Source organism: Neurospora hispaniola (genome assembly GCF_033458365.1).
Source record: "Neurospora hispaniola strain FGSC 10403 chromosome Unknown B0T23scaffold_7, whole genome shotgun sequence".
In the NCBI taxonomy this organism is placed as follows: Eukaryota; Fungi; Ascomycota; class Sordariomycetes; order Sordariales; family Sordariaceae; genus Neurospora; species Neurospora hispaniola.
This window is the reverse complement of record NW_026944412.1, coordinates 1,396,145-1,417,498: the sequence shown is the minus strand read 5'-3', so window position 1 is coordinate 1,417,498 and position 21,354 is coordinate 1,396,145. Positions and strand designations below refer to the sequence as shown.

General features: G+C 51.7%; 6 protein-coding genes across 6 annotated transcripts; 3 read left to right on the top strand and 3 right to left on the bottom strand.

Annotated features, from left to right (window-relative positions):
* Positions 1-3,128: 3,128 nt before the first annotated feature.
* On the bottom strand, positions 3,129-7,685 carry B0T23DRAFT_406987 (CDC73-domain-containing protein; the record flags this gene model as incomplete). Its single annotated transcript, XM_062839151.1, has 8 exons — positions 3,129-3,749; positions 3,851-4,468; positions 5,177-5,248; positions 5,368-5,950; positions 6,144-6,226; positions 6,512-7,266; positions 7,313-7,430; positions 7,632-7,685. The coding sequence occupies 8 exons, from the start codon at positions 7,683-7,685 to the stop codon at positions 3,129-3,131; spliced, it is 2,904 nt and encodes a 967-aa protein (XP_062689876.1).
* A 271-nt stretch (positions 7,686-7,956) lies between these two features.
* B0T23DRAFT_213631 (Bystin-domain-containing protein) lies at positions 7,957-10,096 on the bottom strand. The gene is made up of 6 exons (XM_062833600.1): positions 9,276-10,096; positions 9,086-9,214; positions 8,849-9,021; positions 8,562-8,780; positions 8,367-8,507; positions 7,957-8,291 (listed from the first exon to the last, which is right to left on the bottom strand). The coding sequence occupies exons 1-6, from the start codon at positions 9,893-9,895 to the stop codon at positions 8,131-8,133; spliced, it is 1,443 nt and encodes a 480-aa protein (XP_062689875.1). The 5' UTR covers positions 9,896-10,096; the 3' UTR covers positions 7,957-8,130.
* Positions 10,097-10,415: 319 nt separating this feature from the next.
* Positions 10,416-11,700, top strand: B0T23DRAFT_431389 (uncharacterized protein; the record flags this gene model as incomplete). Its single annotated transcript, XM_062840320.1, has 4 exons — positions 10,416-10,436; positions 10,511-10,660; positions 10,731-10,844; positions 10,918-11,700. The coding sequence occupies 4 exons, from the start codon at positions 10,416-10,418 to the stop codon at positions 11,698-11,700; spliced, it is 1,068 nt and encodes a 355-aa protein (XP_062689874.1).
* Positions 11,701-14,433: 2,733 nt separating this feature from the next.
* Positions 14,434-16,209, top strand: B0T23DRAFT_398434 (inorganic phosphate transporter PHO84; the record flags this gene model as incomplete). The annotated part of the gene is made up of 2 exons (XM_062838360.1): positions 14,434-14,907; positions 14,971-16,209. The coding sequence occupies 2 exons, from the start codon at positions 14,434-14,436 to the stop codon at positions 16,207-16,209; spliced, it is 1,713 nt and encodes a 570-aa protein (XP_062689873.1).
* A 1,540-nt stretch (positions 16,210-17,749) lies between these two features.
* B0T23DRAFT_213570 (mitochondrial carrier protein LEU5) lies at positions 17,750-19,726 on the bottom strand. Its single transcript, XM_062833599.1, has 2 exons — positions 18,991-19,726; positions 17,750-18,898 (listed from the first exon to the last, which is right to left on the bottom strand). Exons 1-2 carry the CDS (start codon positions 19,234-19,236, stop codon positions 17,972-17,974), a joined length of 1,173 nt encoding a protein of 390 aa, XP_062689872.1. The 5' UTR covers positions 19,237-19,726; the 3' UTR covers positions 17,750-17,971.
* Positions 19,727-20,217: 491 nt separating this feature from the next.
* B0T23DRAFT_406983 (uncharacterized protein) lies at positions 20,218-21,323 on the top strand (the record flags this gene model as incomplete). Its single annotated transcript, XM_062839150.1, has 2 exons — positions 20,218-21,054; positions 21,192-21,323. 2 exons carry the CDS (start codon positions 20,218-20,220, stop codon positions 21,321-21,323), a joined length of 969 nt encoding a protein of 322 aa, XP_062689871.1.
* Positions 21,324-21,354: the final 31 nt, after the last annotated feature.

Below are 21,354 nucleotides of genomic sequence, written 5' to 3'. Positions count from 1 at the left end.
GACTTTTTCTTTTCTTTATCTTTATTTTTCCTTTTATTTGTCTCCTTTTTTTTTCTTTTTTTTTTCCCTTAACGTAATGTTTCGAACGCCATTATCAGGTACATACTATCTGCCTTGTTCGTACTGACATTTACACCCTTCAGCTCCCACAAGAACAGAGTATACCTGTAGATAGTCGGTCTTGCTTTCTTCGGACTGTATTCATACAACTAAATGACAGGCCTACTAGCTTGCTAGTAGCATGACACCTCCTAGGCGCCATGGGGCTTTATCCTTGAAGGCCACACGAACATCATACGACCGGCAAGCAACCAACCGCTACCGACTGACACGGTTGCCGCCTGCTGCAGGGGCGGGTGGAGAGAGCGATGGTCGGTAATCAAGTACGTAGAGGTAGTCAGTGAATCTGTGCAGGTAGCCATTCATCTTGGTGTAACTTGGTCGTTGATTGATGTTACTAGAAACTGTTACATGCAGGTATTTAGGTATGAACCGAAACCAAACAACCTATGAACGGAACAAAACAGAACAGAAAGATGGAGGCGAAGACAATATTGTTCGTATACCTACACTACGATACCTAGTAGGGTAAGTCAAAGTCGTAGGTATGCCCCTGCCCTCTTTAATTTCTTGTCACTTGTTCTCAGTCTTGCTTCTTCTTCTTCTTCTTCTTCTTCTTCTTTTCTTTTCTTCTTCTTCGTCTTCTCCTTTATCAGGACAAGTGTCAGGTAGGTACCTCTACAACTCACCTGCCGTCAGCGATTGAGATTCCATACTACAAAACGGACGGGGGCACCCAGTCTCTGATCCCGGAATACACACATTGGAAGATACCCCTGAACAGGGCAGGATTTTCGGTGAAAGGGGCAGATATCATCTCTCTGTCTCTTGTAACTCGCGCGAGTCGTGAGACGACAATGACTACCTATAGGGACGGGTGTCTGCATAGCCGGGATGCGAGTACGAAATGGAACGAAATCGATACTTATGAACCACCTCCATTGATTCAGTTGGGAGTACCACTACTATCCCCACTTATTTGACGCTTGGGTGGGACCTCGCTAGGTGGGTGACGTCTCGCTCTGTGTCTCTTCTCGGTTCGGTTACGGTGAGGAAGGGACGTTTTGGATTGCGGTGAGGAAAGAACCTTCGGTGAGGATGAAGGTTGAAGCAACCTATTGAGAGGCGGTAAGTATCCTTTGGCGCTGTTTGAACAAGTGTCAGGACATGTGCTGATCGAACAATGCATCATCCAAGAGGATATTGTAATGTCGACCGCTATGTCGAACCCCAATACCAGTTTTGGTAAACCCAGCAAGCTGTTAATTATTTCTGATCTGGAAAGCCACAACGGTGAGCCACCTAGAGGTACAAACCTCAGGCCATATTGGGCAGTGGAACATGGAATTTCATTTGGATCGCGATGACTAAGGAACTCTTTCTGGGGTTTCAGTAGGTGTAGAAACCCGCAGAAAGTTTGAGGGGCTTCGAAGGTAGTGGAATAGCTCGTGAGTTTACTACTATGGACTCACCTAGACCCAACAACCCCTTCAGAACCCTCCTTCTTTCCTGCCTGTCAGAAGGCCATGAATCAAAACCACATGTTTTCGAGTAGTACAATGATGGTGTCGTACTTGAGCACGCACACATTCATCTAGCCTAACCCTACCATGACACGAGCCAGTAAGACAAGACAAGAAAACACAAGACAGGGCACTTCGGTGTCATCAAAGGTCATTGTGAGAGACAGCCGATGACGCGCTATTCAGCCAATGGGCCAGTACAAAACAAAGGACAGAGGAAGGTACATCATCGTACAGTGTACAGCGTGCAGATTTTCACACGAGACACATGAGACTCGACCAGACCGCTTTCGCTGTTGATTAATAGACAAGTTGAACAACACTGGACGACCGGTTGCACTTTAGAGCGGAATGATGGAAAATTTGAATGAACAGAACACGGCGGTGATAAAAAGAAAAAATTTTAAAAACAGAGGAGAATGAGTGTTTGAGTCAGGCGGGCAAGCAACTGCTGAGCCTTTGACAGAACCACTCACGTGCGACTGCCGCGACAAATAAAAGGAGGAAAATCAAAGGCCGAGCTTAGGTATACAAGGGATTGTAACCACTTGTCAAGGGAGCATACTACAGTTAGCGGCATGTAATGCCCATCTCTCAAACTGCACTTCACTTGTCTCGGCCGTAAACGTGGATTAGTGGGCGGCACGACTACATTCCACTTCCCAAACGTTTAATATACGAAGTACTATTCAGCGGAGTAGACGGTCGTCTTGATGTAATTGAAGGCATCTCACGCAATATTATACCAATTGTGATTGATGGATTCACCACTTGAACTTGTGAACGCACGTAGTAGAAGCACTGCTGACCAGTGTCTTCAACGGAGTCGACAAGCTTAGCACAGAGATCCGATGGAAGACATTGGATGTTTGGTGGCAGGAATTTTAAGGCGTGAACTAATGGGGAGTGCGGTAGGACATAGGAAGAAACCATGAACACTATGGATGGTATTGCGCGCGGATAAGACAGTGAGGGAAAACAGCGTACCTAGAAGACAAATGTGAATGAGGAACTCAGGATGTCCGTATACTTGTCGTATACTTGCACCACCAAGCGTAGCTCAAGTTATGATAAAGAATAAGTGATGTGCTGGCTCCGCCGTTTCTGATGGCGTGTAATTTTGTTTCGCTTACTCGTCCAAGCGCGTGTCTGTATATGTACGAAGATTGGAGCTTTGAAAAGTCAACAAAAGCTAGCAAAATGGGTGTCTCTTGATCAAATTTTCCTAACTGTAACTCCGCATAGGCCCGCCAATTTCCTCTCTTCTCCAGAGACAAGAACGTCTCGAAACCCTCTCGAAAACGCCACTCGAACGCCTAAATAATGTCCTATCAATCTAATAAAGCACAAGATAGGAAGACCATATACAACGCGGCACACGCTTTAATCTATGAAAGTTGGGGGGCAGAGCATTTCAGGAGGGAAGAGGCCATCATCCGGAGGGCAACGTATCCGTAACATACCGCGATGTTTGTGGGCCCAAATTGCGGAATACCTCTCCTGTCCTCCAGCTCCACGCCCGACGAAATATTACGACTGTAGTATTTAAATCGACGTCGGGGCAGCATCCTTGCGCCAGCCCTTAGAACGCATGTTCCCCTCAATAGCCTTCCAGATGCTCTCCACCACCTCCCGGTCACGCCAGCGGTTTTCTGCGCCCGCCGCCGCCGGATCGCGCACCTTGTCAACGGAGGTAGCCAGAACCCGATGACCGAACGATCGCACACTTTCAGGTGGCTGCTCGCCCCGCCAGCCGACATAGATACCTAGAACATGGCGGAAGAGGTCTGTTGGTTGGCTCCAGCGGTAGTTCTTGAACTGCCACGCCTGGCCGGTTGTGAAGACAGCCACCACGCGGTTCCAGTATTCGGGCTTGAACTGCTCCGGGCCTTCGACGAGAATGAAGCGCATGGGCCGGTTAGGATCGATGTCTTTCATCATGCGCGACACGTGCAGCACCGAAATGGAGGCGTTGTGATCTGGGAGCGTGTATCTTCCGTTCTCAAGGAAGTCTCGGATGTTGGACATGCGGAGAAGTGAAGAGGCAGAGGGCGAAAGGAGAATGATGGGATCAGGTCGTCGCGCGGGCTTCTGGTTGATAGCCAGGGCAGGGTTGTTCGTGATCGCTGTAGGCCCGGGCTTCTTAGACATGAAGGCTTGCGCGAGCTTGCGAACGTGTGAGAAGTCCTGGTTGCAACGCCCGAGTTAGTTGCACTGCGATTTGCGAATCACTATCCACTTCTCTATCAAGAGATTCAACCACTCACCGTGGGCTTGATTCCCCTGAGCACACTGTTCCGATCCCCCATGCGCCGTTCGCCGTTGTAAATCTGGGCAAGCCTAGGGTCTAGTGTCCCACGCCCAGATCTCGCAGAAACAGTAGGAGCGGCCTTGGAAGCGGCTGCCGTGCTGGCAGCTCCAGTCGCGGAAGCCCCACCTGTTTCGCCTGCCAGCGGCTTGATGTATTCGCTCTCTTCACTTCCACCTTCCAGCCAGGCGATCAGCTCAAGACGCTCGACGAAGGCGAACTTGTGGACCGCGCCGGCACCGCCCAGTTCCTCGTTGAGCTTGGTAGCGGAAGCGTTATACTCGGGAATGGCGACTTCATGGTTCAACCACGCGAAATAGATACTGCGTAGGTCGACAGGGCTGCCGTTGGAGACAAAGCGCGTCGGCGCATCGATGGGGATGGCGACACGAGCTGGGTGGGTGAACAGAAGGTGAGTGGCCTGGGAGAGCGGCACTTCGGTGCTGCTGTCGGAAGAGGTATTGGCGGATGTTGTCGGGATGATGGCACTGCTGGATGCGATTGACCCCCGCAGGAGCAATAGAGGATCGTGATCGACTGACGCCATCTTGGGATTCACGCTGGGACGCTTAGCCGACTATGTAATGGTAGGCCGTGCGGGTGGATTGGTCGATGACCTCGAGGTAGGGATGACGCGCTTGACCCGATCGCTAAGAGATGTAGCGGATGTTCAATGGGGGGGCTGAAGTCGAGGATCACAAAGAAGCGATGCAAAGAGCGCAGCTTGGCGAAGAATAGCTCGAGGATGCCCAAAGCAGTTTGATCGATTGCAGGTCCGGAAATGCATGTACCTTAGGTGATGGATTCACTTGACCGGCTGGAGGTCCCTAGGTGTAGGTCTCGGACTGGACGCGGCGCGCTCCACTTCAATCCTATCTTATCGGCACAACCTGGTCCAATGTTGCAATGAAACCGTGAAACCTCAAGACCCTAACCCTTTCACTTGTTGACAGACGAGGGGCTCAAAAAAGGGGTAATAGTTGAAGCAACAAGTGACACGAGTGGGACAGGTTCCAATTACCTATCTTCTAGGCCTTCTCGCAACCTCAAGTTCATACTTTGTAAATAATCTGTCACGACTTACTAAACAGGTGAAGATTCATCACATGACAATCTGATGCCGCATATCACGCGCGGTCATCTGCGGATATGCCTCGGTCCCTCTCCTTCCTCTCTCCCTGCTTTCGCATCAATGCCCGATCTCGGTCAATCTTTCTACCGACTCCCCTCTCGCAGCTCAATACCTTGCAGCCAATTCGGGGCTGTTCTTGGTATCTGGACTTACCGACTCGCTCGTTGTATCTCGGCTATCGTAAGCATCATCGGACAAACTGGCGCTTTTTCTCCGACCGTGATACTAGTATATCACACTTAGCATTTCTTTCATGGCGCCGGCAGGTTAAACATGGCGATTCCGAAAAGACCATTCATGCGAAGTTGAACCACATAAGCTCGCAGAGAAAAACTGGCACTCACCACACAGACACCCTTCCCTTTGGACTTGTGTTTTGGGTTGGCCGGACACATTGGGCTATTTGGTAAATGTTCAGGGACGTCAAACGTGAACTGTTCCTTCTTGCGCAGGCGCCCACCTTCTCCATTACCACGGCTTCTTTCATTGGCCAAGCGTTCTGTCCGCTCTGCTCGTCTGGCTTCAGCCGATCTCGTCGGAGCGTCCCACCATTCTCTTCTCTTCTTATCGGCCTTTCCGGGTGTTGTTGGCAATGAGGATGCCCCGGGCGTTGGTGATAACCCAGATAAACCGGGCGTTGGTGGTGGTGAGAACTCACCCCTACGAGGACCTCGGTATCCCCCTTGCTCCTCTTCAGTTCTCTCCTGCGGATGGCGCAACGGCGTGGGTGGCAACGACATAGGCATCGTGGTGCCTGAGAAGTTAGTTTCCTTGCTTGAAGCAGACGACTCGGTATTATCTGCACCGATCGGTATTGAGACATTGAAGAAATATCCGCGCGGTCGTCCATCAGCTGTGTCCTCTTTCAGCGGGGGTGTGTGGATGCGTGTAGCCTCCTGTAATCTCGTCGTAAGCATATGTCCGAGTCTGTAAGGTGCGTAGCCAAAGGTTTGGTAGCAAACAAGGCACGGAATGCCTTATCAATAAGAAAGCGGATCTCTACGATGCTCAAGTTACTTACCCCTCCTGGATATTGGCTGGTAGTCCGCAGAGGTGGTATGACTAGACAAGAGTCAGATCCCATCCATAACAGCGAGCAGGGTTGTGCCAGTGATCACACCTGAGAACGCGGTCCTTGGCCCCAGTATAGATGAGTTGCTGCTTGTAGGGGTTACTGATTCTGTCACCGCTGCAGTTCCACCGCTTGTTGAGTGGAAGGATCTTCTTTCAGACCATGCGCGCCTCGGAAACCTGATGTAACTCAGTCTAGAAGCCCTTCGGCTTTCTTCCTTTTCCGGAGTCCGTTTCGTCTCCTGCTCGTCACTGTTTCCCCTGCTATGCGTGATAGAGCTATCATTCGATGAATATATCACAGGGTCGGAGCGCCGTTCACTTGCTGGTCCTGATCCAGAGTATTTCTTTGCTTTCTATCGCATTCGATCAACGTCAGCATAAATCTGATTGTATAATTGGCACTTGAAAACCTACGTCCTTTGTTTTCTGCAAGACAGACATTGCGCTGATTCCTGTCTTGGAGAGAAACCCAAACGTCTCTCGGGACTCGGAAGGGATACCTGGGCTGACTTCAACAGGTGGTGATAGATCTAATGACCTAGGAGTTTGGAAGCTATGTTTTGGTGCGAGCCACTCGCTTTCCACAAGGCTGGTGCTGGTCAATAGATGTACACCTGGGCTTTGTAAAGCAAGGATATGAGCCTCCTCGGTACGAAAGGGGCTATGTGGGGAGGTAGGCGTGTTGTTTGACGTCGATAGTTGCTGTTGTGGTTGGTTCGTCTTTGGTGAAGCTCTAGACGCGTCATTGTCGTGGCTTCCGCTTCCAGTCTTCCTAGACCGTCTTCTCCATTTCCAAACTTTGGCCTCAGGGGTTCTGCTACTGGCTGCAGCGAAATCAATCGGTCGAAACTTGCGCTCGGCCCAGTACCCCTCCGGATACCAAACCCATTCATATCCTTCTTTGGGTGGCCGAGGGGGGTCAAGGTCGTACACTCCTCGAAGAGAATTGTCTTTGGAGTTTCGAACCGATGCGCCGCTGATCGATGGCACCCTGCTCAACGACCCATCCAACACTGCGCCACCGAGGCTAGGTAAAGAGCTTCTCCTCCGTTCCTCACCTTGATGCCAAGGCGACGACGAGAGGCTCATTGCAAGTGAATTGAACCGCCTTGAAAGTGTGGCCACCCGACCGATGGGCCCCGAAGGTTGGACAATGCCTTGTCGTGCTGCTGTATTGATGTAATCGCTGTTTATCTGCCCAACGGGGGAAAGTACTATATTGAGGTTGAGGTGGTGTCGGGATTATTAGGCGAAGCGCCAGAGTGCAGCGCCGAAAACCATGATCTTGCGGAAATACTGAGTAGAACTTGGTGTCTCGGGGTAAGAAAGCAATCTCAAGAATGAATAGGGAAACGAAAGGGGTGGAGTGCGTAGAATGTTCGGGTTGACCGGGTGTTAGGAAGAGAACAGTAGAAACACGTATGGTAAAAGTACCTAATACGGGCGGATGATGCCGTCAAATACACGAGATTTCGGAGTAGGCGAGAGCTACATTGCCTCCTTTCTCTTTACACTGTTTTCTCAGAAATCCGACAACGTGGCAAAGGATTGCGATTGCCTTGGAATTGGAAAAATGGGAGAAGGGCATTCCAAGCCAGATTGATGCAACAAAGAAGTCAAAAGGTAGCTTCCTTCACATAACTGAAAATGATTATTCCAAGGCTCCTCGACAATTCCTGTTCCTGTACCGGGTATCTTGAATATATAATTTTGCGCACTAAAGCATTACGGGTCGTCAACAATTATGTTGCTGGTTGGTCAGCACCACCAAGATACAAAGGGTAGTACATGGTGACTGACTTGGCATAGCCACTTCCTCTTCAAGCGGCGTGATGAGTAGCCACTGTCGAGGCGTGACATAGTACTAGGATTATCAAAGGGGTCAATGTCTAAGGACTGCCCCAAGCCACCAAGGTCACTGGACAACACAACTCCCATCTCTATGCGCGTACCAGGTAAAAATGAGCCACATGTCCTCGTTGCATACCAAGGGTTCATCGTCTATAAGTCATTACTGGATCACCGATGTTTGTTCAAGCGTCCAGCATTGTGTCATCGCCATCAAATCCGGGTTGCGCGACAGGGACACCACCTCCGCGACCTGCGAGAAGTTCTCGCCTGATCTCGGGCGAAATCTTGTCATGGCCGTGAGTTAGGAGAAGATCCAGAAGAGCCTCTCGCTGGTCCTCGGTAACTACACAAAAACCGCGGTTAGTACTCAAAATAATAGGAACGCATAGTGAAACAGCGACGGAAGAAGCAAACTCACTGTTCGTCTTGTATCTCTGTGCAAATGAGAGCATGCACTGATGGAAGATGACTGGTAAAGCGTTGGGTGCCATATGCCCGCCGGTGGCGAAAGCGGGATACCGAAGAAAGTGGAAGACGAGGGCATCGAGCGCTTGGAAGGCTGTATTACAAAGTCAGAGAATACAATCAATGGCACGCTAGAAATTGGACTTACGCAAGGCGTGACGTTTCTCAATCAGAGTCTTGAGGAGGAAATTTGTAGCGCTAACGCAGTCGAGGCGCTGAGAAGCCTGCGCAGAAGAAATTTCGCACAAGCCCTTAATGGCCATACCGGAATGAACGGCCGGAATGGTGACCCGGGTCAAAACACCGGCTACGATCTGCGCCTCACGCAGCGAGCACGTTCCGGAAGCCGCCAAAGGAAACAAGAAGCCTGCCAACGGTTAGCTGGGTTGCCCCTTTTGTGCAAACCTGACTAAGCGTAGGCAGTAAATAACACACCTTTGAAGAAACCACCAGGCTTGTAGAGGGCCTTTTTTAGGGAGTTGAAAAGATGGACATTGAGCTTCTTGGTCTCGTGAATGTCCTCGCGGACGCGTTCCAAGATCACCATTTCCATAAACCGTTGAAGAACAGCCTCCTTGGCGGACGCAAATATCCTAGTGGCCGCGTAGCTAACAATCGCAAATGTCAGCAGCGTTTCCCTGGGCTACCAAAAACAGGAAGAAGCAACCATACCAGGCATTGGGAGTCCAGGACTCGGGTTGTGTAATGGGCAAGATGTCCTCCCAGTGGGGGATCTGAGGAAGGACCTTGAATGGCTTGGGAAGCGGCCCAGATTTGTAGCGAGACAGAATCATGCCAATTCTGCGAGAAGGAGTCTGTCAGTAGTCTGCCAAGAGGGTAACAGAAATAGCGGCCAGCCTACTTCTCAAACACTTCCATCACCTTGGGGGGGATCTCGTAATCCTCATCAATTGGGCCAGGCTCGTCGCGGTACCCGCCTTGGGGACCGCCGGCTTCCTTCTCTGCAATCTTGGCAAGAATAAGGTCCGCCAGGTTCACGCTCTGTCCCTGCTCTTCTGCCCCTTCTGGCTTTCCATCCCATCCGTGTGTTAGGAGCGGGTCCTCGTTCATTGTGGGTGTGATAAACTGGTTAAATGTCTCAAGATCGGTGGCGTCGACTTCGATTTCCTCTACCTCCTCCTCCTCTTCCTCGCCCCAGGCCTCGTCGTTCTCAAACTTGTCGTCTTCGTCATCGTTGCGGTCGAATCTCGATGGATCGAACTCGAACGCCGAAGGAGCAGATCCGGAGACTGCGTTTTGTGTTGTCCGGAGGTTCTCCTCCTCCTCGATGAGGCTACGGCTCATAGCCAAAATGTTGCGCGAAGCCTTGGCGTCGACATACTTCTGCTCATCTTCGTCGTTGTCGGCGCGAGTGTTCTTGCTCTTTTTGCCGGAGTTGTTCTTAAGGACGCCGGTCGAAACCAGGTCGGCCTCGAGAGGGTTGTGGCGCCTCTTCGACGTCGCCGCTGTTGTCTTGGGCATCTTGAATGGCGGTAGGGTTGTGCAATCGGGGGAAGAGTTGATGATACGGAGCTCTCCTGGTTGTCCCCTCTCTTTGCGATGTCGACTTGGCTGCACGGCAATTGGGGATATTTTTTTTCGGCGACCCTTGGACAATTTGTTCCCGCCGTGGAGAAGTCTGGGCACCTGAAAGGCTTGCGCTACGCTTGTGGTTGGTCACTTCTTTGCTGTGTGGGCACACTTTATTTTCTGATGCCAGGGCGGTGAAAATGATAAGCGGTACAGTACCTGTTATCGCTTATCGTCTAGCTTGGACGCGCCGGGCGGAGCAGCGATAAACATTTTATTGCCCCGCATTTTCGTCACTGTGCCCCTCTTCGGTTGCAAATTGGAATTTTGTTTCCTGTGTTTACAGTTTTTGCAGCTTTGGCCCACTACATGAATAAGAGCAAGGGAAGTCGCGACATCATAGCCACGCTCGCCACGGTTACGGGCTCATAGCAAGTTCAATCCAACCATACATCCAGCTACCATTGATAACATGCCGACCGAACTTGAAGAGGTAGGTAATTCTGCCAGAACCAGTGCAGTGTCAATGTCAGTGGACAGACAACTAATCGCTATAATCGCCTGAAGCTCGTGGGCTTCATTGCCTCGCCGAACGCCAACATCCGCCTTCTCGCGACAGAGAACCTGGTGCCCTTCTCAGCGTCTCAGCCCGCCCTCTTCAAGACCGACGAGCTCACCCCCATCAAGCATCTCAAGTTCTTGATCCGCGACCACCCGGTAGGCCCAACAGACTTGCCTTGTTTGCGCGCCCAAGCAGCTTCAGCTAAGACGTCGGTACCATGTGCAGAAAATCGCCGAGCACGCCCTAACATGCTTGATCAACTTGACTGCCGAGAAGGATGTGCTGGAATACGTCGCGACCGATGATCGCTTCCTTGGAATCCTACTCGGGCTTCTTGTCGTATGTGTATCCATTCTGAGCTCCTACGGTGCGTGCGCAGCAAGGACTAACCGCTTCGATCCCGTTCCTACAGGAGCCCGATGAGGTCAACGCCAATCTTATGGCTATGTTGCTGGCAAACTTGACCAAGTGGGATGGACTCAAAAGTCTTCTAAACCGGAAACAGCCCGCTCCAGAGAAGCTCAAGTCCGACGATAGGGTCATTAACCAACTCATGGACCTCTTCGTCAAGGGCGCCGACGGGACTTACAACAAGCACGCCGATTACGACTACCTCTCCTACGTCTTTGCCGACCTTTCGAAACATGAAGAGATCCGACACTACTTCGTCAACAGACAGGACTATGACGACGTTATTCCTATCAACAAGATCAAGGTCTTTACCGAACACAAGTCCGATATCAGGCGAAAGGGAGTGGCGAGCATTATCAAGAACGCTGCTTTTGACATTCCTTCGCACCCGGCGTTTTTGGATGAGGATGACGTCAATATCTTACCCTACATTTTGCTTCCTATCATGGGCGGCGAAGTTTATCCCGAGGATGAGGCATTGGAAATGCTTACCGATCTTCAACTATTGCCGCCAGACAAGCAGCGCGATCCCGACAGCAGCAACATTCTGACACACCTAGAAACTCTTACTCTCCTGACCACAACAAGAGCTGGCCGCGATTTGATGAGGAGCATCAGCGTTTACCCCATTGTTCGGGAAACCCACCTACGTGTTAATGATGAAGCTGTCCAGGATGCTTGCGAGCGGCTAGTAAACGTACTAATGAGAGACGAAGCTGAGGGCGAAGAGATTGAAGGAGGAGCAGCGACAGCAGAAGAAGAGGACGACATCGTTGAGGTTTAAAAATCTTGAAAATGAACCAAACGGAGCTGGTTTCGCTCCATTAACGCCTGCCCGAAACCGACAGCCCGAGATTGGTATGCTCATGCGTCATTTACATACCGTCCTGAAGCACGTTGGGTTCCATGATGCTTAAAGTCGTTACACCGCCACACATACAGCCTTACCAAGACTTTACTTGTCCCTTGGGTCGAGCTCCCCACAGTCACCATTGCACCGTATTGTTATGCATTTACCAGCGCCGTCAACCTTGGCAAAAGCTTGAGAGTCTTGGGTATCTTCCTGTGCTTGTGTCGACGAAGACGCCCTTCTTTCCAATCTGTGTCATGATGTCATCCAAGCCCACCCACAACGCACTGGAAGAGCGCTTCTGCAGAGAACAGAAAGCTTGTGTGTCAAGGAGGGAAAGCTTGTGCGATGGACCGGAAAGCTTGTTTTGGATGACAGAGCCAATGAAGTTCCACAAAAACTATACGTGCTCACGATATGGTCCCGGAAGTTTATTGACACCGGCACGGCTCGCTGAATGATGTTTGCCGCACAACATACAGAGGCATGGGACGCACCGGGCACTTGGGTTGTCAGATCAGCTTGGCATACGCAGGTTGAGCACCAGATTCATCGAGATTGTTTATACCGGTTTATACCACAACACCAGACTGATACTCAGACTTCACGGTACTGCGAGTTGTTTTCGTAGGTCTATCAACCTCCAGAATGGGCTGTTGTCAACGAGAGGAAATCCGTAGTTGATATGCCCATGCCGTGGTCGAAGTCAGCGCTGTGATTGGCCGAGCATTGCGGATTTGCCAATGCATATCACACGATACGTGCTGAAAGCCTGAAATTGAAGGGTCCCCCTATCTTCAGAGTCACACACGCGGCCCCCGTGCTTGCTCGAACATGCATAAAGACAAGCTGGTGGCCAACCTTGGAGCTCAAAGCGAGATGCCTTGACGCGAGGACTGCTCCAATTCCCACTGATGGAAAAGCACAGGCCCTAAACGAGGATTTGATGAAGACAAGATGAAAAACATATAGCTCATGTCTTCTGTTGTGTGCGAAATCACGGGTGATTCCGTGCACTTGAAAGAACATGTTTCGACGTCTCACTCAAATCAACAATGGTCGTTGGTCTTGGTGGATAACCGAGTGCGTGGCTCGCGTGGGCAAGTGGGTGGGTGGATTCTGCTGTGACAGGGGCTTACGGAACCTTAAAAGGATCCATCGAACCAATGGTGGAAAGGCGAACCACGGCGCGTTATGCTCACACGTGTGGTCTCTTTCCATGCGATTCGTGGGGAACACCCTTCTGAAGGTGGGAGCGGCTCTTTTCTGGGGTTGTAGTGGCCCCTAGTGGCCCATGCAGGTGGATGTGCCAAGGTGCCAAGTGAGGTTAGAGGCGAAGACAACGTCCGGGGGTCTCGACGGGGCAGGACGGGGCAACAGACCAGTCCAGACTTTGCGACCTGAGACTTGCCTCGACCGTACGCAGTACACTACACCAAAAACCAACGATGAGATCAACTTTGTGGAGTCGTTCTCGGACAATAGGCATCCAACATGCTCCCTTCTCGTGTATGATGTTCCTGGCGCTGTGGGCCAAACAGGTACTAGACTTCGCCCATTATGCAGCACTCGGGCACTTCCGATTTGCAGGAGGCCAGGCACAAGAAACACGTTTTTGTTAACGACAGATCGGCGACCTTTTTCTCCCTTTTCCTCCCCTACGGCCGACGGTTGGTCCGGTCGGAGGAGGGGACCCGGAGATAGAGGAGCTGGACATCGGGATAAGCTTCTGGAAAGAGTTTTCTAGACCGGGCGTCGATATCGATCTTGTCCCGAAGCCGAGGAAGCTTGTTGTCGAGTTTCCAGATGAGGGAACCCCCACCCCGTGAGCAACCGGCCAATCAGGTGTAATGCTGAGCCCACGAGCTTCATGCCTCCTTCACACTGGATACCCGAGCATCAGCCAAGCACTTCTGCACTTGAGCACTTGCAGCCAACGGCTGGGTCTGGTCTTCGGTATGTGATGTTCTTTTGCATACGGACCACGCTCAGCGACGTAGGGTAGTGTCGCTGTGAGACGCGCACTGGGCGCCCAGGCATCCAAGACGCTTCCCGAGTGCAAAACTGCACCTTAGGGCATTATGCCAAGTAATCGAAGCTTTCAGAGTTTTGCCTTAGTTACCTCCACTGTCTTGTCTTGGCCGAAATTGGGTGCGTGGTGGTTGAACAGCTCGCTGGATATGGTACGCTACCCACGTGTCCGTAAAGACAGGTTCTCTGTCTCGGATGGGAGGAAGATGGCAAGGGCATTATCGTGCTCTTTGTAGGGGAGAGTGAACAGAATGGGTTTGCTAGCTCGTAAAGGCAAAGTATCGACTGATCATTGGTGTGGGAGGTGGGTGCGTCAAACAAACTATTGAGGATATCCCGCGGGACTGGATGATGTCTCGGAGATTGTCAGTAGCTTTCACGCCATCCGATGTGAATACCTAATCCTGGGGACACTGTAGTCCCATTCCTCCTACAACGCTATAAGATAAATTCCCACGCATGCCAACTCCTTCCTTCCTTCCTGTTTTCCTCGACAGCATAAGAGCCAAGTTCTTCCGCCCTTCTACCTCCCTTGGTTCCCATCGGACCACCAAGTCTCTCGACCAAGTCCGACTTCGTTGTCTTGAGGACCAACAAAGGCTCAAGTATTCGATACTGCCATCGCGACAACAAGCCATGAGTACCCCTCAGAAGACTGCCGGAGGCAACAACGCCTACCACAACTTTTACAATGACTTTCTTCACATCAAGGATCCCAACGAGAGGCGACGACTCGCCCTCGCCGAAGTCGACAGAGCACCATTCGGATGGTATCACGTTCGGGCCGTTGCCGTTGCCGGTGTCGGTTTCTTCACAGACTCTTACGACATCTTCACCGTCTCTCTTTTGACCCTCATGCTCGGCATTGTCTACTTCCCAGGCGAAGGCAAGATGCCTACAACCTCCGACACAGCCATCAAGCTCGCAACATCGGCCGGCACGGTCATTGGGCAGGTCGGCTTCGGCGCCGCTGCTGATGTCTTCGGTCGTAAGAGCATGTACGGATTGGAATTGTTGTTCATCATCTTTGCCACTCTCGCTCAGGCCTTGGCCTCCGGGTCCCCTTCCATCAACATCATCGGTATCATTATCTTCTGGCGTGTCCTTATGGTAAGCAATCATTGAGACGAACCCCTCTCACAAGAAACATATAACTAACACCTATTACAACAGGGTGTCGGTATCGGTGGAGACTATCCTCTTTCCAGTATTATCACCTCCGAATTTGCTACAACCAAGTGGAGAGGTGCCATGATGGGTGCCGTCTTTGCTATGCAAGGTCTTGGCCAGCTTGCTGCCGCATTCGTCATGTTGTTCGTTACACTCGGGTTCAAGAAGTCGCTTGAGGCTGCCCCTACTCTGGCTTCCTGCACCGGAGACTGTGCCGTTGCCGTTGACAAGATGTGGAGGACAGTCATTGGTGTCGGTGCTGTTCCCGGCTGCATCGCGCTCTACTACCGCTTGACTATCCCCGAGACTCCTCGCTACACCTTCGACGTCAAGAGGGACGTTGAGCAGGCCAGTGACGACATTGAAGCCTTCAAGACGGGCAAGCCCAAGGGCCAGCCCGACGAGGCCACCCGCATCGTCGCCAAGCAGGAGGCCGAAAAGGAGATGGAGATCCCCAAGGCCAGCTGGGGTGACTTCTTCCGCCACTACTCCAAGCGCAAGAACGCCATGCTGCTCGCCGGCACCGCCCTGTCTTGGTGCTTCCTCGACATTGCCTACTACGGCGTCTCGCTCAACAACGCCACCATCCTCAACGTCATCGGCTACTCCACCACGGGTGCCAAGAACACGTATGAGATCCTCTACAACACCGCTGTCGGTAACTTGATCATTGTCCTCGCCGGCGCCGTCCCCGGATACTGGGTTACCGTCTTCACCGTCGACACTGTCGGTCGTAAGCCGATCCAGTTCATGGGCTTCGGTATCCTCACCATTCTTTTCGTGGTCATGGGTTTCGCCTACAAGCACCTCTCGCCTCACGCGCTGCTCGCCATCTTTGTCCTCGCCCAGTTCTTCTTCAACTTTGGTCCCAACGCTACCACCTTTATCGTGCCCGGCGAGGTGTTTCCCACTCGTTACAGGTCTACCTCGCACGGATTGAGCGCCGCCATGGGCAAGATCGGCTCTATCATCGGTCAGGGCGCCATTGCCCCCTTGCGCACCAGGGGCGCTGTCAAGGGAGGAAACCCGAACCCGTGGATGAACCACGTGTTGGAGATTTATGCTCTCTTCATGTTGCTCGGTGTTGGTACCACTTTCTTGATTCCCGAGACGAAGCGGAAGACGCTGGAGGAGTTGTCGGGCGAGTTCGATATGAGTGGTGAGGAGGAGGCGCAGAGGGATACGACCGTCACTGAGAATAAGACGGAGGCACCCACGAGTAGTGCTGTTGTGAACGCTTGAGGAGGGGTTGGCTCATCAAGGGTTGTTGGTAATGGCACGTGTTTTCCATTCTTTTTATTGATTTATGATATAATGGCTTGTTGGGGAGCAGAAAAGGGCAGGAGCGATAGAACCTAGAGGGAAGAATGGTTGTCTGTCTGGTGGGGGTGGGGGGAAGGGGGGGCAAAAACAAAAGGGGAGGAGCGGTAGAATCTGGTGCAGGAGGAATCGATAATACCCGGAAATGTCCAATGAAGAAGAGATTATGACAACTCAGAATATCTCATGAACTTGCGCTTCGCTGTATGTGGTTGATAATGTGATCTATTGAAGATGGGACGAACAAGACGAGAGTGTCTCGAGGGCTCACGTGCCTCGACTTTGGTCGCAATACATCGGAGATGTGTACCGTAACTGTAAGTAACATCGTCTTACGCTTTGTCCATCCAATATAGACACTGGACTGGAGTTCTATCTTGCGAGAAGAACCTCAATACATCATTGACACAATGGTTACTTACCTCTGCATTGTACACCCTATCCGGTGACATGCGCTCTTACGACAAGTCGAGCATCTCGGCATCATTCTGTGCTTATTGGAAGGTGTTAAGTACCTTTGCCAGCTCTCGAACCGAGCTTAAGCGAATGTCACGACACAGGAAAATGAAATCAGGGGAGAAAAAAAAAAAAAAGAAAAGAAAAGAAGAAGAAAAGAAAAGAAAAAGAAAAGAAAAGAAAGGGAAAAGAACCAAGAACAAATTGAGCATACCGTTGTAGGTTTTGGTCTCTGCAGTTCTCTAATTAGCTCTCAATTCTCTTCGATCAAGATAAATCAGTAACTCCTGAAAGCCTGATAGCTACCTCGCATCTAGCTACACGGTACTTCAATTTGTGTTTGGAAGGTACACTCATCAGACAACCGTGGCAAGACGCTCTTAGAGATAGTCGGCAAAGGTAAACCGCGCCACTTCCGTTCGTAACTGTCCTCTTACTTCGAACCTGCCTTCAGTCATCCTCTTATAACTCCTCTGTCACTGCTTTCTTAGGTACTACCCTTTCATCTTTCTGATTGCTTTAGCTCGTCTCTGCCCATTCAGTGAAGTTCCAGGTTATTCATGCGACCTGTCTGGTCAGATACTTTCCCTCTCTGAGACTGTGTATGTCGCCTCCAAATTGTCACAACTAACATTAGAGGGTATCGATTTCCTCTACATTTCATTGGCGCTCTTGCATTCTCTAGTCGCTTTCCTCATGTGTCTGCTTGGTTCAACATCTTCTGTGACCTTGAAACGAACAGTGCAAGTCCGGAAACACGTAATTGTCTAATGTCCTATTGTTTGCGTCGCTGGATAGCTCTTCACATGTTCGCGGCTATTAATTCTGTACGATAAGGCTCACAGATCTTAGTAGTTGGATTCAACACACATTTTGTCATAATGTTTTCTGTGGAGCCACATCCGTCTTGCGTGCTCTTCCTATGTTTACAGATACTTGAAAGACCAAGACTACCTTATGGCTACAACCGGCGTAAGACTTAGCTGCGAGAATGATACTGAAGTGGCCCAAGCGAGAAAATGACACTCTTTCGACTCTAAGCCAAGAATATCTCTAAATGTGTATATATGTACCTATCAAGAACAAAGCCAACCAACACCATAAATATGTGTCTCGCGCGTATACCCGAAGTACAGATGATCCTTGTAGTAAGTAAACAATCCGAGCCTTGACCGCCCGTTTCGAGACCCTCTACCTAGTAAGCAGAGGAGAAAAGTGAGAGAGCTTTCTAGATGCCAAAAAATGTCTTTAACCTTTCATAGGTGTAAAAGCTCGTAGCCACCATGGGAACTACCTTCGCATACCCAATAGTCAAGCCGACAAAGAAGCCGCGGACCCCCCGTTCCCGCATGATCAGCTTGGCCGTCTCGCCAATGGTCAACCTATGACCATCGCCGACCGCGCCGCCGACCTGCATCCGCCGCCTGATGACCTCCAAGGGGTACGACACCGTCTGCGAGACCAATCCCGCGATACCACCGGCCGAAAGCTCCGCCCATGAGCGCAGGGGCGCAGCCTTACCGGCCGGCGCGTTTTCTGGTTGCGGTAGTGTTGTCCATTGTGCAAGCTTCGGGTGCCGGAAGATGTCGCCAACCGTGTCGTGTGTGAGGAAGGACATACCGGCGTAGGGAAGCATGCCGAAGAGGGTGGGAGAAAAGCCGCGGTAGAAGTTGGCGAGCCCGGTCCGCGGAATCAGAGCGGGCGCGTGTGCTGAAGTCGGCGCGTTTTTGGGAACCGTGAGGGCATTTTCGCTGTATATCTGCCTGATGATGGATCGGAGGGATGACCGGCCTTCCCGTTTTGTCTCGAACGCTAGCCGTACTCGTATGAGTTCGAGGGGGTAGGTGAAGAAGACGGATGTGACGCCGGCGAGCGAGCCGCTCACAAGCCGCCGTAGGGGGGTTTCGTGGTCCTTCCGAGTGATGACGAGTGCCCTTATTTGCTCGTAGGCCAGAAACTTGATACCGGCGTACGGAAAGATCCTTAGAAGGGTTGCTGAATGGCCCCTAAATAGACCCATAACCCCATCCTGTCGATATATTTCTTTTATGGCCTCCCCAAAGCCCCACCACGAGCCCGCGTACTTGACGAAGTGTGGATTGTGAGCCTGGAATAGGATCTTTACCCGATCAAGCGGTGCGACAACGGTTTTGGCCTGCCAAACAAAAAGAGTCAGTCGCGACCATCGCAGTCAAAGCGTGCACGAGATGCGACCAGTGTAGTGCCGATAGAATTGGAAATACTTACCGCGCATCCGGCCAAGCCCCCTGCTACTCCCGATCTCCATAGGTAATCCAAACTCCGTTTCTTCTGCGAACTCGAATGCTTCTTGGACCGCGGTACCGACGCTTCATCGTCTGTTGGGCATATCGCCGCTTCACCTTTCTCCTTTTGCACCTTGGCCCCTAGCCGGAACGCATCAGCTGTTACCTCTCGTGATTCGTTTGATGCGCTCCCCGGCATGGAGGCATGGCTGATGAGCGCCGGGGGCATTCCCTCTGACGCGGGCCTCGAAAGGGCCCAGAATATCGTATGCGAAGGATCGCGATCTAGGAGCAAGAGAGAATACGCCTTTCTACAAGCGCATTGCCGGCGGAGAAGTCTTTAGGTGAATGGATGCGGGCTCGCCGATGCGACGGTAGAAGTTGCCGGTTTTGCTTTGCGATCAAAAGCCAGAAGCACAACCCTAGAGTCAGTTGCGGCACCGAGATGGAAGAATAGGAGGGCAATGGATGCGGAATTGAATGGGAAGGGAGCGCTGGTTCCAGGAGTGAGTCTAGGGAATTGTTGTTGATTGTCCGTTACAGGAACTGAAGGTATTTTGGAGGATCGATACAGGTACTGGGATTATTACATCACACACTTTGTAGCGGAGCCGGGGAAAGACAATCCTTGGAGGGCACATTCAAGTTCCCCCATTTTCTCTCCAACACCGCTTCGGGTGAGATGCACTCACTCGACCTCCAAATTCCCAAATTCCCCGGCCAGCCGGTCCCTGCCAGCCGAGGATTGCCGAAGAAAACCTGTCGAGCCTGTATACCTAGGAATGGCGGCGCTGAGTAATCTGCAGAAACCACCAGTCGTGTTGGTCACGCGACCCCGACGAAACGAGTACTGTCGCGCGTCGCCTGATGACCGCCCATTTCCTCGGCTTCTGAATTGTTATCGATTGTTACTTACGCTCGTCTTCTTTGCCAGATTCGGACCCTTTTACCCGTATGAACGCGGCCCCACAACCAACATGATCGTGACTGGACGGAACCTTGCGGCGGATGCACCACTAACTACCAGTCGGGAATCCCACTGTTCCTTGCCCTGGATTTAGACCTGAATCATCCCTCCGCCCTCCGGCTCCCGTCTCTGCTTCTGTTTTTGCGGGGTGCAGTGACAAACTGGGGTCCCTTCACCCCCAGCCCGGGCACAACCGGTTTGATCAGATCTCCATTCCACCCAGGCTGGATCAGTTCAGTGATTATGGTTCACTCATCTGTACTATATCACAACGATAATCGAACAGTGTTCCTCCTGGATCTGCCTCGTTCAATCGAGGAAGCTCAGCTTCTCCCAAGAGAGCTTGATGATGGCGCGCTTACTCCGCTGAAGCTACGGACCCTGATTTCGGTAGAACCTCCGTCCTCCCCGTTTCCGACTCCGGAGCCCAAGTCGAAATCGCAATCATCCCCGGCCAGCGCTGCTCCATCTGCTTCCGATCACATAGCGAAACTGATGGCCCGTTCCGCTGCCGAGTCGGCCTTGGAAGACATTCAGCATTCTTATCACGGAGAATGGTGTTTACCGCGTCATTGTCTGCCAAGGATAAATCGCCTAACGACGGCAGTCAACCGGAACGGGAAGCGGGGTCCTGACGGAGAGGTTTATGACGTCTCAGACAATGCCAAAACCTTTGACGATGCCTCTGGTGAGGCGCCGCCAGACCTCTCCCATTACACCATTCCAAAGGCATCTCATTACCTGCTTGGCACGGTGGAGTCTCGGAGATCTCAGTTTCTCGCGACGGCGCCCAAGAAATTTGATCTGATCCTCATGGATCCGCCCTGGCCTAACCGATCCGCAAAGAGGAAAAGGGGCATCTACCGACCGGCGCGTGATGCGGACTCTATAAGGGACCTTCTTTCCCAGGTTCCTGTCGCATCGCACTTATCCGAGGACGGTCTCGTAGCTGTATGGGTTACGAACTTGGCGCGAGCCGCCGAGCTTCTTACATGCCCAAAGGGTATCTTCGATGAGTGGCAAGTCGAATTGATCGGCGAGTGGATATGGCTGAAGGTGACCACCGGCGGAGAGCCCATTGTGAGTCTTGATTGCGCCTGGAGGAAACCGTGGGAGCGACTTCTGCTCGCGAGGAAACGTGGAACCGGTCCGGGTGTCAAGAAGCGAAGTCCTATAGAGACCAAGGTCATCGTAACAGTGCCGGACCTCCATTCCAGGAAACCCAATTTACGAGGTTTGTTCGCCGACCTTCTGCCGCCCGATTATCAAGCTTTGGAGGTTTTTGCCCGGAACCTGACGGCAGGGTGGTGGAGCTGGGGCGACCAGTGTCTGCTATTTCAGCACCGTAGTCGTTGGGTAGAACTTGTTGCGGAAAAAGAA

Bases quoted from the DNA above. Each gene is read 5' to 3' on its own strand.
- B0T23DRAFT_213631 (XM_062833600.1), bottom strand. From the start codon at position 9,895: ATGCCCAAGACAACAGCGGCGACGTCGAAGAGGCGCCACAACCCTCTC. The intron at 9,215-9,275 runs GTAGGCTGGCCG...TCCTTCTCGCAG, and splicing joins GTGATGGAAGTGTTTGAGAA to AATTGGCATGATTCTGTCTC. The intron at 9,022-9,085 runs GTATGGTTGCTT...TGCGATTGTTAG, and splicing joins TCCTGGACTCCCAATGCCTG to CTACGCGGCCACTAGGATAT.
- B0T23DRAFT_213570 (XM_062833599.1), bottom strand. From the start codon at position 19,236: ATGCCCCCGGCGCTCATCAGCCATGCCTCCATGCCGGGGAGCGCATCA. The intron at 18,899-18,990 runs GTAAGTATTTCC...TTTGTTTGGCAG, and splicing joins GGGGCTTGGCCGGATGCGCG to GCCAAAACCGTTGTCGCACC.